This window comes from Mus musculus, chromosome 17, assembly GCF_000001635.26.
Source record: "Mus musculus strain C57BL/6J chromosome 17, GRCm38.p6 C57BL/6J".
NCBI classification, from domain to species: domain Eukaryota; kingdom Metazoa; phylum Chordata; class Mammalia; order Rodentia; family Muridae; genus Mus; species Mus musculus.
The window spans coordinates 12952421-12965323 of record NC_000083.6 but is presented as its reverse complement, the minus strand read 5'-3'; the positions used below and the strand labels follow the sequence as shown (position 1 = coordinate 12965323).

The 12903-nt window shown below is 46.0% G+C and overlaps 1 protein-coding gene and 1 pseudogene across 1 annotated transcript in view; one reads left to right on the top strand and one right to left on the bottom strand.

Moving 5' to 3' along the window:
• Window positions 1-2110: 2110 nt before the first annotated feature.
• On the bottom strand, window positions 2111-4361 carry Gm15946 (annotated as a pseudogene).
• Window positions 4362-4598: 237 nt separating this feature from the next.
• The window catches only part of Acat2 (acetyl-Coenzyme A acetyltransferase 2), a 17684-nt gene continuing 9379 nt past the window's right edge, over window positions 4599-12903 (top strand). The window contains exons 1-3 of the mRNA NM_009338.3: window positions 4599-4715; window positions 5195-5329; window positions 8924-9105. Of these exons, the coding sequence (NP_033364.2) occupies window positions 4661-4715; window positions 5195-5329; window positions 8924-9105 (372 nt within the window). The 5' untranslated portion in view covers window positions 4599-4660. The remainder of the gene's footprint in view (window positions 4716-5194; window positions 5330-8923; window positions 9106-12903) is intronic.

Below are 12903 nucleotides of genomic sequence, written 5' to 3'. Positions count from 1 at the left end.
ACTCCTGTAACTAGTCATGAAACAACCCCAGAATGACTGCAAGACCCCTTAAGGACAAATAGTTTGTAGCACCACTAAATTATTTTTTTCCATTTTTCCCCTCAGTCTAACAGATATAGGAGTTATTTAAGAAACTATTGTAGGGGCTGGAGAGATGGTTCAGCAGTGAGAAAGCACGTTACTGCTTTTGCAGAGAACTCTGGTTCCATTCTTGGCATCCAATAATCTATAACTTTGAATTTTAGGAGACCCAAAGCCCTCTCTGGCCTCCACAGGCCCCTGCACATGTGTGCTGCACACATACACAAGAAATAAACTGGGCATAGGGGGCTGGAGAGATGGTTCAGTGGTTAAGAGCACCGACTGCTCTTCGGAAGGTCCGAAGTTCAAATCCCAGCAACCACATGGTGGCTCACAACCATCCGTAATGAGATCTGATGCCCTCTTCTGGTGCATCTGAAGACAGCTACAGTGTACTTAGATATAATAATAAATAAATCTTTAAAAAAAACTGGGCATAGTGAGACACACCTTTAATCTCAACACTCAGGAAGCAGAGGCAGGGAATCTATAATTTGGAAGTCAGTTTCGTCTACATAGTTCCAGACCAGCCAGAACTAACTACATAATTCCTGTCTCAGAAACCAAGCAGCCAGGCAATGGTGGCGCACACCTTTAATCCCAGCGCTTGGGAGGCTGAGACCAGTGGATTTCTGAGTTTAAGCCAGCCTGGTCTACAGAGCAAATTCTAGGACTGCCAAGGCTACACAAAGAAACTATCTAGAAAAAGCAAAACAGGGCTGGTTAGATGGCTCAGTGAGTAAGAGCACCCAACTGCACTTCTGAAGGTCCAGAGTTCAAATCCCAGCAACCACATGGTGGCTCACAACCATCTGTAACAAGATCTGACGCCCTCTTCTGGAGTGTCTGAAGACAACTACAGTGTGCTTACATATAATAAATAAATCTTTAAAAAAAAAAAAAAAAAAAAAAAAAAAAAGCAAAACAACAAAAGAGTTAACAACAAAAATATTCTAGCCCTCTGGTTCCTGTATAGATTAGAATACTACCAATAGCAGATTCCTTCTTCTGCCATGTTTCCTCTCCCTGTTGCCATGCCTTTCTGCCTCAATGAATATCCTTTTGGAACTGTAAACCAAAATAATAAATGAAAAGAAAAAAATAGAAACTATTCTCTTAACCTTTTCCCCCTTCATTATCTTTGACTTGAATCTAGCACATAGGTCTCTCAGGAGCTAAAATGAAGACTTCTCGGTGTTGCTGTCAGTCATTCCACAGAAGCAGTTGGCACTGCTTACTCTGCGTATAGCCTCCAGGAAGGAGACAAGTGAACACCTTGTCCCTAGAAGAAAGTATTCCTGCTCATTTTTTTTTTTTCACGAGTGTTTACGTGTGGAGGCCTGAGACCAGTGTCTAGAGATCTTCAAGAGCACTTACTGTTCTTCCGGAGAACCAGAGTTTAGTTCCTAGGATTTACAGGGCAGCTGACAACCTATTCTAATTCCAGTCCCAGAAGATGCAACAACCTCTTTTAGCCTACTCGGGCACTGGTCTATCTTCTTTTGAGGCATGGTTGATCAGTAAACCAACAGCTAAGCAATACAGCTGATCTAACTAGCCACTTGTTCCAACCCACGGATGCCCTGTCTCTGCCTTGAGATTAGGATTATAAATGGACTTTCACATCCACTGAACCTTTACATGCATTCTCAGAATCCAAACTCTGGTCCTCTTGTCAGCACAAATGCTTCAGGCAGTGAACAGACTCCACAGACCCATGTTTGCTTGTCTTTTTAAAAACAAAACCAAGGCTCCTGCAGCCCATCTACCCTTGAGCTCTTTCTTCATCCTCCTTCGTCAGTTTTTGAAATGCTCAGCTTCTAGGCCTGTGTCACCACCCCTGGCTCATATCCATTTATCCATATGCACAGAACATCTGGAATATATTATTGTTCATCAGCTTTGCTACCTAAAATGTGCTAGGCATATATAATAAAACAATATGAGAAGGGACCAAGAGTACTTTGTTTTTTTGTTTTTTTGTTTTTAGTTGGAATCTGCTGACAACCACTTAGAGGTTTATTGGCAGGAACTTTACAAATACAAAATTTATTCTCGGTATCTGATGTTACAAACTCTAGGGTCTTTGAGATATGCAGGATCCTTGTATGTAACTGGCATAAACCCCATTTTCTGAGTTCTCTTAGTGGCTTTAGTTATTTCCCTCTGTTTCTTTCCACAAAGTCCTGTTATGTGCCTTCTGTAAATGCATCCGGTAAATGGAGAAATAAACTGGGACAAAAGCTGCACATTCTTGTAATCTACATGTTTCTCGCACAAGACACACTTCTTAAGAGGCTCCTTATAGGGCTTTTCCATTGGGATTGGCAGGTCCTCATTGCTGGTTACCTGTTCAGACTGTGAAAAACTTCTTCTCCACAGTACAGAAACTGCGTGAGTTCCGAGATCCATGAAGCAGCCAGTCGCGGTTCTCAAGTTCTTCCTCCCTATACCACTGCACAGAGCAACCAGAGCCAGCCGCCATGGTTCTCCCCCAAGAGTACTTTGTATAGCATAATAAAGAAAACTGGAGCCGGGCTGTGGTGGCGCATGCCTTTAATCCCAGCACTTAGGAGGCAGAGGCAGGTGGATTTCTGAGTTCGAGGCCAGCCTGGGCTACAGAGTGAGTTCCAGGACAGCCAGGGCTACACAGAGAAACCCTGTCTCAAACAAACCAAGAGAAAAAAGAAAAAAAAGAAAAAGAAAAGAAAACTGGAAACTAAGAGTTGTATGGTTAACGAAGATAAGATTAGGAATAAGAGCCAAGGCAGGATTTAGGAAGGCTTCCTGGAGGAAGTGAAGCCTAAGCGGAGGTCCAGAGATTTCTAGCTTAGCTAACAGAGCCTCACACCACTCACTGAGACGTTCTTCAGTCAAAAGAAATAAGCTGAAGAGGTAAACACGAGTTTGGGTTAGATGTCATAAGTTGTTTTTTATAGAAAGTTTAAATTGAGAGAGCCAGTCTGCTCACAGGCAACAAAATTAAAAGAAGGATTCCAGAGTTGTCAGCATAATGGGGGTAACTGACAGGATGGGGTGGACATGCTGTGGCATGTTGGGTGAGGGGCAGTGAGAGTAAGGCCACAAAGGGAACTGAAGAGTGGCCAGAGTAGTGGGAAAACAGAGGGCTAGGGAGGTGACACAGTGGTGATGAGCACTACTGCTCCTGCAGAGAACAGGGTTTGGTAGCTAGCACCCATATGATAGCTCACGACTGTCTGCAATTCCAGTTCCTGGGGTCCAGCATCCTCTGCTTGCCTCTGCAGACACTAGGCTCACATGCAAGGATGCATACATGCATGCAAGCAAAGACACATAAAAATAAATTATTAAGCCAGGCGTGGTGGCGCACGCCTTTAATCCCAGCACTCAGGAGGCAGAGGCAGGCAGATTTCTGAGTTTGAGGCCAGCCTGGTCTACAAAGTGAGTTCCAGGACAGCCAGGGCTATACAGAGAAACCCTGTCACGAAAAACCAAAAAGAAGAAGAAGAAGGAGGAGGAGGAGGAGGAGGAGGAGGAGGAGGAGGAGGAGGAGGAGGAGGAGGAGGAGGAGGAAACCATGGGAAGTCCCTTGCATTTCTTGGACCCTTGAGGAAACAGAGGACATAATCTAGAATTTAGCCTCATCTCTAGAACCTACTTTGATCCATCCACCTCTCTCAAAATACTATTTTTTTCAGGTTGCTTTACATTTCAGGAGGATATCCCAGCTTACCGGGTTGTTGTTGTTAGGTTTGTTTTCCTTTCCTACAATCTGTGGCGCAGTTCTCTTACTTCACTGTCCACTGTCCCCACTGAGGGCAAGACTTGCCTAGAAAGCCTTTCCTTCCACCACAGGATTCTGCTTTCCTAAACAGATGGCATTCTCTGTAGACCAGCAAGCTGCAGAAGCAAACCAGGATGACTCTCCTTTCAAAACACTGGGGACACTGCAGGTGACCTGTGATAGTGCTAGGGCTGGGACTGGGGGGTGGCCAGAGGGAGCCTGCAAAAGGCATGAGAATGACACAAGGCAGAGAGGTAAGTAGAGTCTGGCAGATTCTGTCTTTGGCTGAATAATAAGTCCGAGAGGATTGGACAGTAGAGATCCACTGCCCTAAGGATCTCTGTTAGCAAGGAGGCTACCCACTCAGAAGCTGTCAGCGCTGAGAAGAACCTTCAGAAGAAACGGGAGATGCCTATGTAGGAAAGGTTAGGCTAGGTTCCAGTGTCACCTGGAGGAAAGCCTTACCCTTGGACCCGACTCCACCTATGACCCCTAGACCGTCTGCACACCGCATCGCTCTTCGACACCCCTAGGCTGTCTACCTCCAACCCAACATCCCTGGATCCTCCACACCCCACCCTAACCCGACACACCTAGGTTGGGTAGACACCATCTACCCCATACCAAACCAAAGAGTCTCCATCTTACACAATTCTGGGACTTAGCCCTACCAGCTTCCTGCGCAGGCGTGAGGAGGCGTGGCGTGGAGGCCATAGCTCCGCCCCCCCCAGCACAGCCTGTCAGGCTGGAGGAAGTTTTACCTCAGTCGCAGACAGGACAAGGCTGAGAGCTAGCAGAGACCAGAGCGACAAGATGAATGCGGGCTCAGACCCCGTGGTCATCGTCTCAGCGGCGCGCACCGCTATAGGTGAGTGTCCCGCGAGGTCACTTCAGCCTGTGACCCTCCTTCCCGACATGATCGCGGAGACTCGGGCTCTCGTGACGGGGAGGGGGCGGCCGGCCACAGACTCCACAGCTCGCGGTGCCCCGCGCCTTGCCCGCGGACCCGCCCCTCGTGCTGCGATTGGCTCCTCGCAGTAGAGCCACCGCTCTGCCAGGCTCACCTATTAGATAACGTTGGGACGCGCTCTCTCTCCTGATCGCTGATTGGTCTGTTCGGCGGTGCACCATTGATCACGCTGTGGTGTCGGGGGCCCGAGAGATGGTGGTCTGAGCTGCTCCTCCAGGCAGGCCTTGGCTTTGGCATTGTTCTGGAAGTCACCATCGCCTTTGCCCGCCTCGGCTCCAGCCGTTTTTATTTGGAATGCATGTGACCCCTTCTCCCCCTCGGTGGTCCTCAGTGTGCTCTTGGTTCAGATTCCTTCCCTCTTCCCCATTCCATTGTAGGCTCCTTCAATGGTGCCCTGTCCACCGTGCCTGTCCACGAAATGGGGACAACTGTCATCAAAGAAGTCCTGCAGAGGGCCAAGGTGGCTCCAGAAGAGGTGTCCGAGGTCATATTTGGACATGTCTTGACGGCAGGTAACTCCTCAGTAGCCCAGGACAGATCTGGTTCACTAGAAACAGCATTTATTTATATGTGTGTGTGTGCGCGCACACACACCACCACCACCATACATTGCTTTGCTTGGAGTTCTCTCTGCTAGGATTCTTTCTGTCCCTCCTCCTTCCTCTGGCTGAAGTCACAGCTCCTTTACAAGCCTTTTCGGTGAGTGATCTTAGACCACGGGACTGTATCGCCTTTGCATTGTTAGAAGCACAGCAAAGTATTCACAGTCCTCCACATACCCCTAACATGTCACACAGTCAATAAAAGTGTGTGGGCCTGGCACTGTGCCACAGCTGCGAGTGGGGCTGCAGCAGAGCAGCTCTACCCTGGTCCACTTTGTCAGGAGATCAGCTGTCCCTCACTCCAGGGGACTGTCCGGAGGAAGGCAGGAGAGTCTAAGAATGCTTCATCATAGCTCTGATTCCTGCTGGGCTTGGAGATCAGTGACTACTGATGTTGATGATTGGTTTGGGGCCTGGGTGTATAGCTCAGTGGTGAAGTGTGTGGTTAGCATGCATGTGGTCATGAGTTCCCACTCCTGCCCTGCCCTGTGCTCCCTCAGCACACATTTGAATCAACTGTAGAGAAAATTGTTAATATTCAATACCAAGTTCTGCTCTTACTCTGTCTGAGACCATTTGTATGTGTGCCAGTTGAATATTGTTTTTTGAAACATTTGGGGCTAGAATTGTTTTGACATCAGATCCCCACCTCCTAGATTATGCAACATCTGTATATATATATATATATATATATATAAAGGATCATTGTTAGAGAACTTGGTGTCACAATCTTTATCTCAAGAAACCACGTTCAGCTAGTTGTCCTTCATATTCTAGGTGGAACAGCAAAATGGATAGTAGAAAAGGGAGCTTTATTTAATTTGGTTAAATTGGGAGGAGATCCAAGTATCCTCCTCAGGTCCATCTTCATACTCCAGAAGTGAGATTAAACTTTAAATAGACAGCTGGAGATTCGCACTTCTAAACAGTCAGGTCATGTTATGGCCCCACCCCCTGCATTGACCCATTGTCTGGGTCTCTATAGCAGGGTGGTCTGGCAAGTCCTCAGAGTGTGTGGAATCTTTTTCCCTGGAAGGAAAGATCTCCTTTGCCTTGTACCAGGCTTCAACTTGTTCCTTCTCCCAGCATGTGATTCCAGTCTTTGAGGAGTTCATTGTTTCAGTCGTCTGAAAGAGCAAAGAAGCCAAGTGTCTCTAAGAAGTATCATCATCTTTTAGAGAGTAAAGAGATTGCTCAGCTCTAAGGAGCACTTACTGTTCTTATAAAGGGCCCAAATTTGTTTCCTGGCACCCTCTTGGATTCTTACAGCCTTCTTCACTCTTCCAGGAATCCAGAATCTAGCACCCTCTTCTAGCCTCCATAAGTACCAGGCACCCTCAAACATACATACATACATACATTCATTCACGAAAAACATTCATACAAGTAAATATATATATAATATCACCAGACTGTGGTAGTACACACCTTTATTCCCAGCACCCAGGAGACAGAGGCAGGTGGATCTCAGTGAATTCAAGGCCAGCCTGGTCTACCGAGCAAGTTTCCTGGACGGCCAGAGCTGCGTGAGAACCCTGTCTTGGGAGGAAAAGAAAAAATATATATATGATCTTCATCTTCATCCCTGTAAGGATGTTTATGTCCTGGCTGGAGCCCAATTCTGAGTAGAAATTAAATCCTGATCATCGTTTGTAGCCCACTGCTGGACAGTGGTGGTCATGTCGTAGCGTCTCAGCGTTCACAAGTTGTACATTGCCTCGCTTGCTGATCTATAAATGTAACCTCACCACTCTGTAGACCAGGCTGGCCTCGGACTCGGAAATCCACCTGCCTCTGCCTCCTGAGTGCTGGGATTAAAGGCGTGCGCCAACACGCCCTGCATAGCAATATCTCTAATGAATAGTATCTTCTTAGTTTAATTTTAAAGTTTTGAGTTTTTTTACTTTTTAATTTCTGAGACATGAGAGGCTACCTTTCAACATATGCGATCCTTGAAGCAAACCCGTTACCTTTAACTCCTGAATCGCTGGGTTACAGTCAGGAGCCACTACTCTCAGACAGAACGTTGTTTGATGCCCTGGCCTGTCTTAACTCAGATCCTCCTACTGCTTCCTCGTTAGGGCGAAGCATTGAGGAGATGAATCATTTTATGTGCTTTTCACTTCTAAACCAACTTCAGATTAATGGCACTATTAATATAGTTGCTAAGTTCTGACGGTGTCCCATTGGTACTTCTCTAACAGGCATACTAAGGGAAGGATATGTAGATGTGTGTGTACCTGGAACTTGCAAAGGAGAAAGCCACTCTTTGTCATTATTACAGTGTGATTAATAGCATTTCAGAATTTTTGACTCAATTATTTTTCTGCTACTTTTAAGAAGTGGAATTTTTGTTTGTTTGTTTGTTTGTTTGTGTTGGCATCTGAAGGAAATCTTAGGTGAATTGTTGGCTCTAATTTTCTTAAGTATATTTAACTTCATTTTTTACTTTCTGAGAAAAGGCCTTACTATACAGTGCAGGCTGGCTGGAAATTCACTCATAATGTAATTCAGAATGCCCTTGAACTGGCCATTTGGCTCATGCTTTTCTCAAACTTAATATGTAGCCCAAACTAACCTCAAACTTAATGAGATCCTTCTACTTCAGTTTACAAAATGCTGGGATTACAGTGTGAGCTACCGCACCAGCATAGTGCATAGCTTTTGTGCACAGATTTCCTCCTAAAGTAACCCTCTTTCCTTCCTAGTTATCTTACACCCTGAACATCAGAGCACAGTGTACTGCATGCCTGAATTCTGCCTGTGTTAGATGGCTGTAACTAGCTGGCTGTTACCTTTGCTCTTAGTTAAGTTTCTTGCCTAATAGGAAGAAAAGTCAAGTTCTCTCTAGAGGTGAAGCTCTTACGGTTCTGTGTTATGGTATCAGGAACACTGGAGGAGGAGGCTTCTCTCTGAAACACCTAACAATTGCACAAGGTAGCATCTGTCCCAGGACTAGAGTGACAGGCAGAGAGGAGGACAGGCTTCTCTGCTGCTGTGGGAACTTAGCTGGCCCGAAGGCATGCCAAAGCGGCAGGCTATCTCCTGGCACTGAGCCCGCACTTGAACCTGCTGTCTTAAAAACCTTTCTCCTTCACAGGCAGCAGTTCTCAACCTTTCTGAGGCGGCAAACCTTTCTTACAGTTCCTCGTGAGGCGATCACCACAGCCATAAAAGTAGGGCCTTGGGCTGGTGAGATGGCTCAGTGGGTAAGAGCACCCGACTGCTCTTCTGAATGTCAGGAGTTCAAATCCCAGCAACCACATGGTGGCTCACAACCATCTGTAACGAGATCTAACTGGAGTGTCTGAGGACAACTATAGTGTACTTACATATAATAAATAAATAAATTTTAAAAAAAAGTAGGGCCTTGCTGCTTCATACCTGAATGTCCCTACTGTTATGAATTGTAATGTAAATATCTGAGATGCAGCCCCCAAAGAGGTCTCGACCCACAGCTTGAGAACCACAGACTTGGAGGCTTCTGTGTTCCTTGTGTTCCAGGTTGTGGGCAGAATCCTACTCGACAAGCCAGTGTGGGTGCAGGGATCCCCTATTCGGTTCCAGCATGGAGCTGCCAGATGATCTGTGGCTCGGGCCTAAAAGCCGTGTGTCTTGCAGCCCAGTCCATAGCCATGGGCGACTCCACCATTGTGGTAGCTGGAGGCATGGAGAATATGAGCAAGGTAAGTGCAGAGGTGCTGCTCATCACCCTGGCCACCTAGAGGGCAGGTCCTGCTGAGGAACCCACAGGAGATGACTCAGCCTGACCCCTGACTGAATGCCCACTGCTCTTCAGGTTGGATCAGAAATCCCATGTGAAGAACAGTCTATCAGCCAGGCAGCTGGAGGAGAACATACTTTCTCTAAGCAGTTGTTCTAGAAGCATACAGTGCTTTCTGAAATGAACCCACAAGATCATTTGGTTGCTATTCCTGCTTGTCATGTAGCTGAGGCTAGCCCAAGACTTGCTATGTAGCCTAGGCTAGCCTTAAATGCTTGCCTCTCCTGCTCTGCATCTAGAGTGCTAAGAATATCTTTGGATATTTTCCAACTCATCTAAACTTTTTAAGTTGTCTTCCTTAAAAATCTTAAAATTTTGAGAAAGCTCCTTTTCATTATGCCCAAAGAGTTAATAAACATGCCAGGTACAGCACATTCATTCTGAGAACACAAGAAAGGTAAAAGATAATACACAGGCAACTAACTTCTGAGGGTGTCATTCTTAGGAAGGTCATTAAGACCCTGAGTCATCCAGACTTATAATTCAGCTCTCTACTCATTATCAACGAATGAAAATTAGATGATGCAATAAAGGTCATGACTATCCTGGTGAGGTTCCCAAATTTTCCACTTGAGATGCTGTCGATGGTGAATTGTTTCCCATCATGCACTACACTAATTCTCCACTTCTTTAAAAAAATTTCAGGATGGGGTGTGGTGTGGTAGTGTACAACTTTACCCTCAAAACAGAATTAATAATTACAATACACGGAATAAAAAACATTTATTACCCCTTTTATGGGGGACGGCACATGCACCCACACTTATGGAGGTCAGAGAATGACATCCTGGAGAAGACTCTCTCCATCTCACCAGATGGGGATTGAACTCAGCTCATCAGGCTGGGTGCAAGTGCCTGTGTGCACTGACTGAGCCATCTCACCAGCACTACCTGCTTACATTTCTTTTTCCTGTGTCTAAAACCTATATGTGTGTATGTATATGTGTATATATGTGTGTATATATATATGTGTCTCTCTGTCTGTATATATGTGTATATATATATATATACATATGTATATATACACATACATATATATTGTTTGTTTGTCTGTTTGCTTGCTTTTGAAGGCAAGATTTTTCTGTGTAGTCCTGGCTTTTTCCTGGAACTCCCTATTTTTTTTTTAAAGATTTATTTATTTATTAAATGTAAATACACTGTAGCTGTCTTCAGACACCCCAGAAGAGGGCATCAGATCTCATTACAGATGGTTGTGAGCCACCATGTGGTTGCTGGGATTTGAACTCAGGACCTCCAGAAGAGCAGTCAGTGCTCGTACCTGCTGAGCCATCTCTCCAGCCCCCGGAACTCCCTATTAAACCAGACTACTGGCCTCAAATTCAGAGATCTATCTTTGCCTCCTAAGTGCTAGGATCAAGGGTGTGCGCCCCATGCCCTATCCTCCCACCCCCCAAGTTTAGTTAAGATCCTGTGTAGCTTGCACTAGCATGGAAATCCCTGTTTACCAGGCTGGCCTCAAATTCACAAAAATCTACCTATCCCTGTCCACAATTCTGGCACTCCCCCCCCACACACACACACACACTTTTGTTTTTGAAGTGACTAAATGTTCTTTGAGTAGGTCAGTGGAACATAAGCTGTGCTGTTAGAATCCTAGTTCATCCTCCACTGAACTTCTAGAGAGACTGTCCCACGGCTGAAAGTATAGGGCAACTGAACCCAAACAAGTCAGCTAGGATTCTTTGAACTGGGAGCTTCCTGTTCTTAGACTCAGCTCAATAAATCAGGGCACAGCCCATCCCTACAAAGTGTTCTTCTAATTTTGACCTGGAGCCAGAGCCCAGGATAATCCAGGCCATGATCTGCACACAGAGCACAAGGATCTTCTGTTGGTGTAGGATTTGCTCTCTTAGTGGATTCTTATTCCTCTACTCCCCTTCCACCCTTGTGCACCAGCATCCCTCCAACCCCCTACTGCTAGGTGGGAGAGAAAGAAGGCCAGGGGACAGGAGACATGGACTTCTTTTGACTGCTTCCTGCTGACTCCTTAGGGCATTGAGTTCCTTAGGGCATGTCCACTTTTATCTTCAGGATATGTCCCTTCATCTCTCATATATCTTCTCATCAGACCACAACAACAACAAACAGCAGCAACAGCATAGAGCAGGAGGCTCCTCAGAGGATACACATGCGAGCGCGCGCGCACACACATACACACACACACACACACACACACACACACACACACATGAAGAAGAGTCAAGTCACACATTGCCAGTTTTCCTTCTTGTCATGGTTCTTGGTCAGGACATACCCCAGGGGTCAGACTTCTGATCTCCTAGAGGGTAGGTAGAACACGTGAAAGACACCTGTGGTGAAGCATGCAGGCCCTTCAGGAGCTGAGGCTGAGAAGCACGTGAACCCTGAAGCTCAAGACCAGCCTGGGTCACATACAAGTCCTTGTCTCAGAAACTGAAAGCCTCCTCCCGGCCCCCCATCTTGCTGGCACTGCAGTGGAACAGCATCTTCCTCCTATGCTGGAGGGCTGACCTTGGAATCCACTGGTCAGAAACCTAGTGAGCTCAACTTCTGCAGAGCTCAGGAGGAGGCAGGCTGGAGGTCACAAAGTGAGCAGAGTCCCTCTCGTTAGATGTACTAAGCTGCATACCAGCACCCAGGGCTGTTGTGTGTGGTCACAAGAGCCAATATGGAGTCAGTGCTGTTATTCCCAACTTAAAGGTGGGAATACTGATGACTAGAGCCACCACTTAAATGCACAGCTTTTGTTTCTTCTTAAAAATAAGAAACATAAAAAACTATTAACCTGGGCAGTAGTGGCGCATGCCTGTAATCCCAGCACTTGGGAGGCAGAGGCAGGCGAATCTCTGAGTTCCAGGCCAGTTAGGTCTACAAAGTGAGTTCCAGGACAGCCAGGGTGATACAGAGAAACCCTTTTTCAGGAAAAAACAAAACAAAACAAAAAAACTATTTAACTATATCATTTTATTCATAGACATCATTATTTTCATTAATACCTCTGTTGACTCTTTGTCCACTAAGCTTTCCATTGCATTCTGGTTGCCTTTGAATTGCTGAATGTTAAAATCTCTTCTACTCAGAAACCCTCTTCTCAGTGCATTTTACAGCCTGAATATTTTCACTGTGGGTATTTTGTCTCCTACCAAAACAGATACTAGATGTGCTGGAGAAATAGGTCAGTGTGTGAAGAGCCTGTGCCATTCTTGCAGAGGAGCCAAGTTTAGGTCCTAGCATCCATGTCCTGTGTGTACCACCTATTACCCAGCTCCAAGGCATCCAATACCCTCTGTTCTCTTTGGGCACACACTCACATGGTACACAAAAACTCATTCAGGCCCCCACACACACACACTGCTAACCCCAACCCCTGCCATCTCACACACACTCACACACACACAACATCTTTTGAAAGTAGTACAGGAGTTAGGTTTCTATGCTATCTCCTTAGGTAATAATTATCTATCTGGAAGGAAATAATAGAATCTTAAGAATTAAGGCACAGAATGGACAGGTTTGATCAAGAAACAAAAATGGGCAGGTGATAGAGGAATAGATGGCTAAGAGAAGGCAGGTGGGATTGTCTGCTAACACCAAGATGTTTCAGATCCTGATCTGGAGAGCAGGGGATGGGGAGAAGGCCTGATGGGTAATGAAGAAGGAGGAAGTACAAGGCAGAGCCTCCTGACTCTGAGTGGGACCC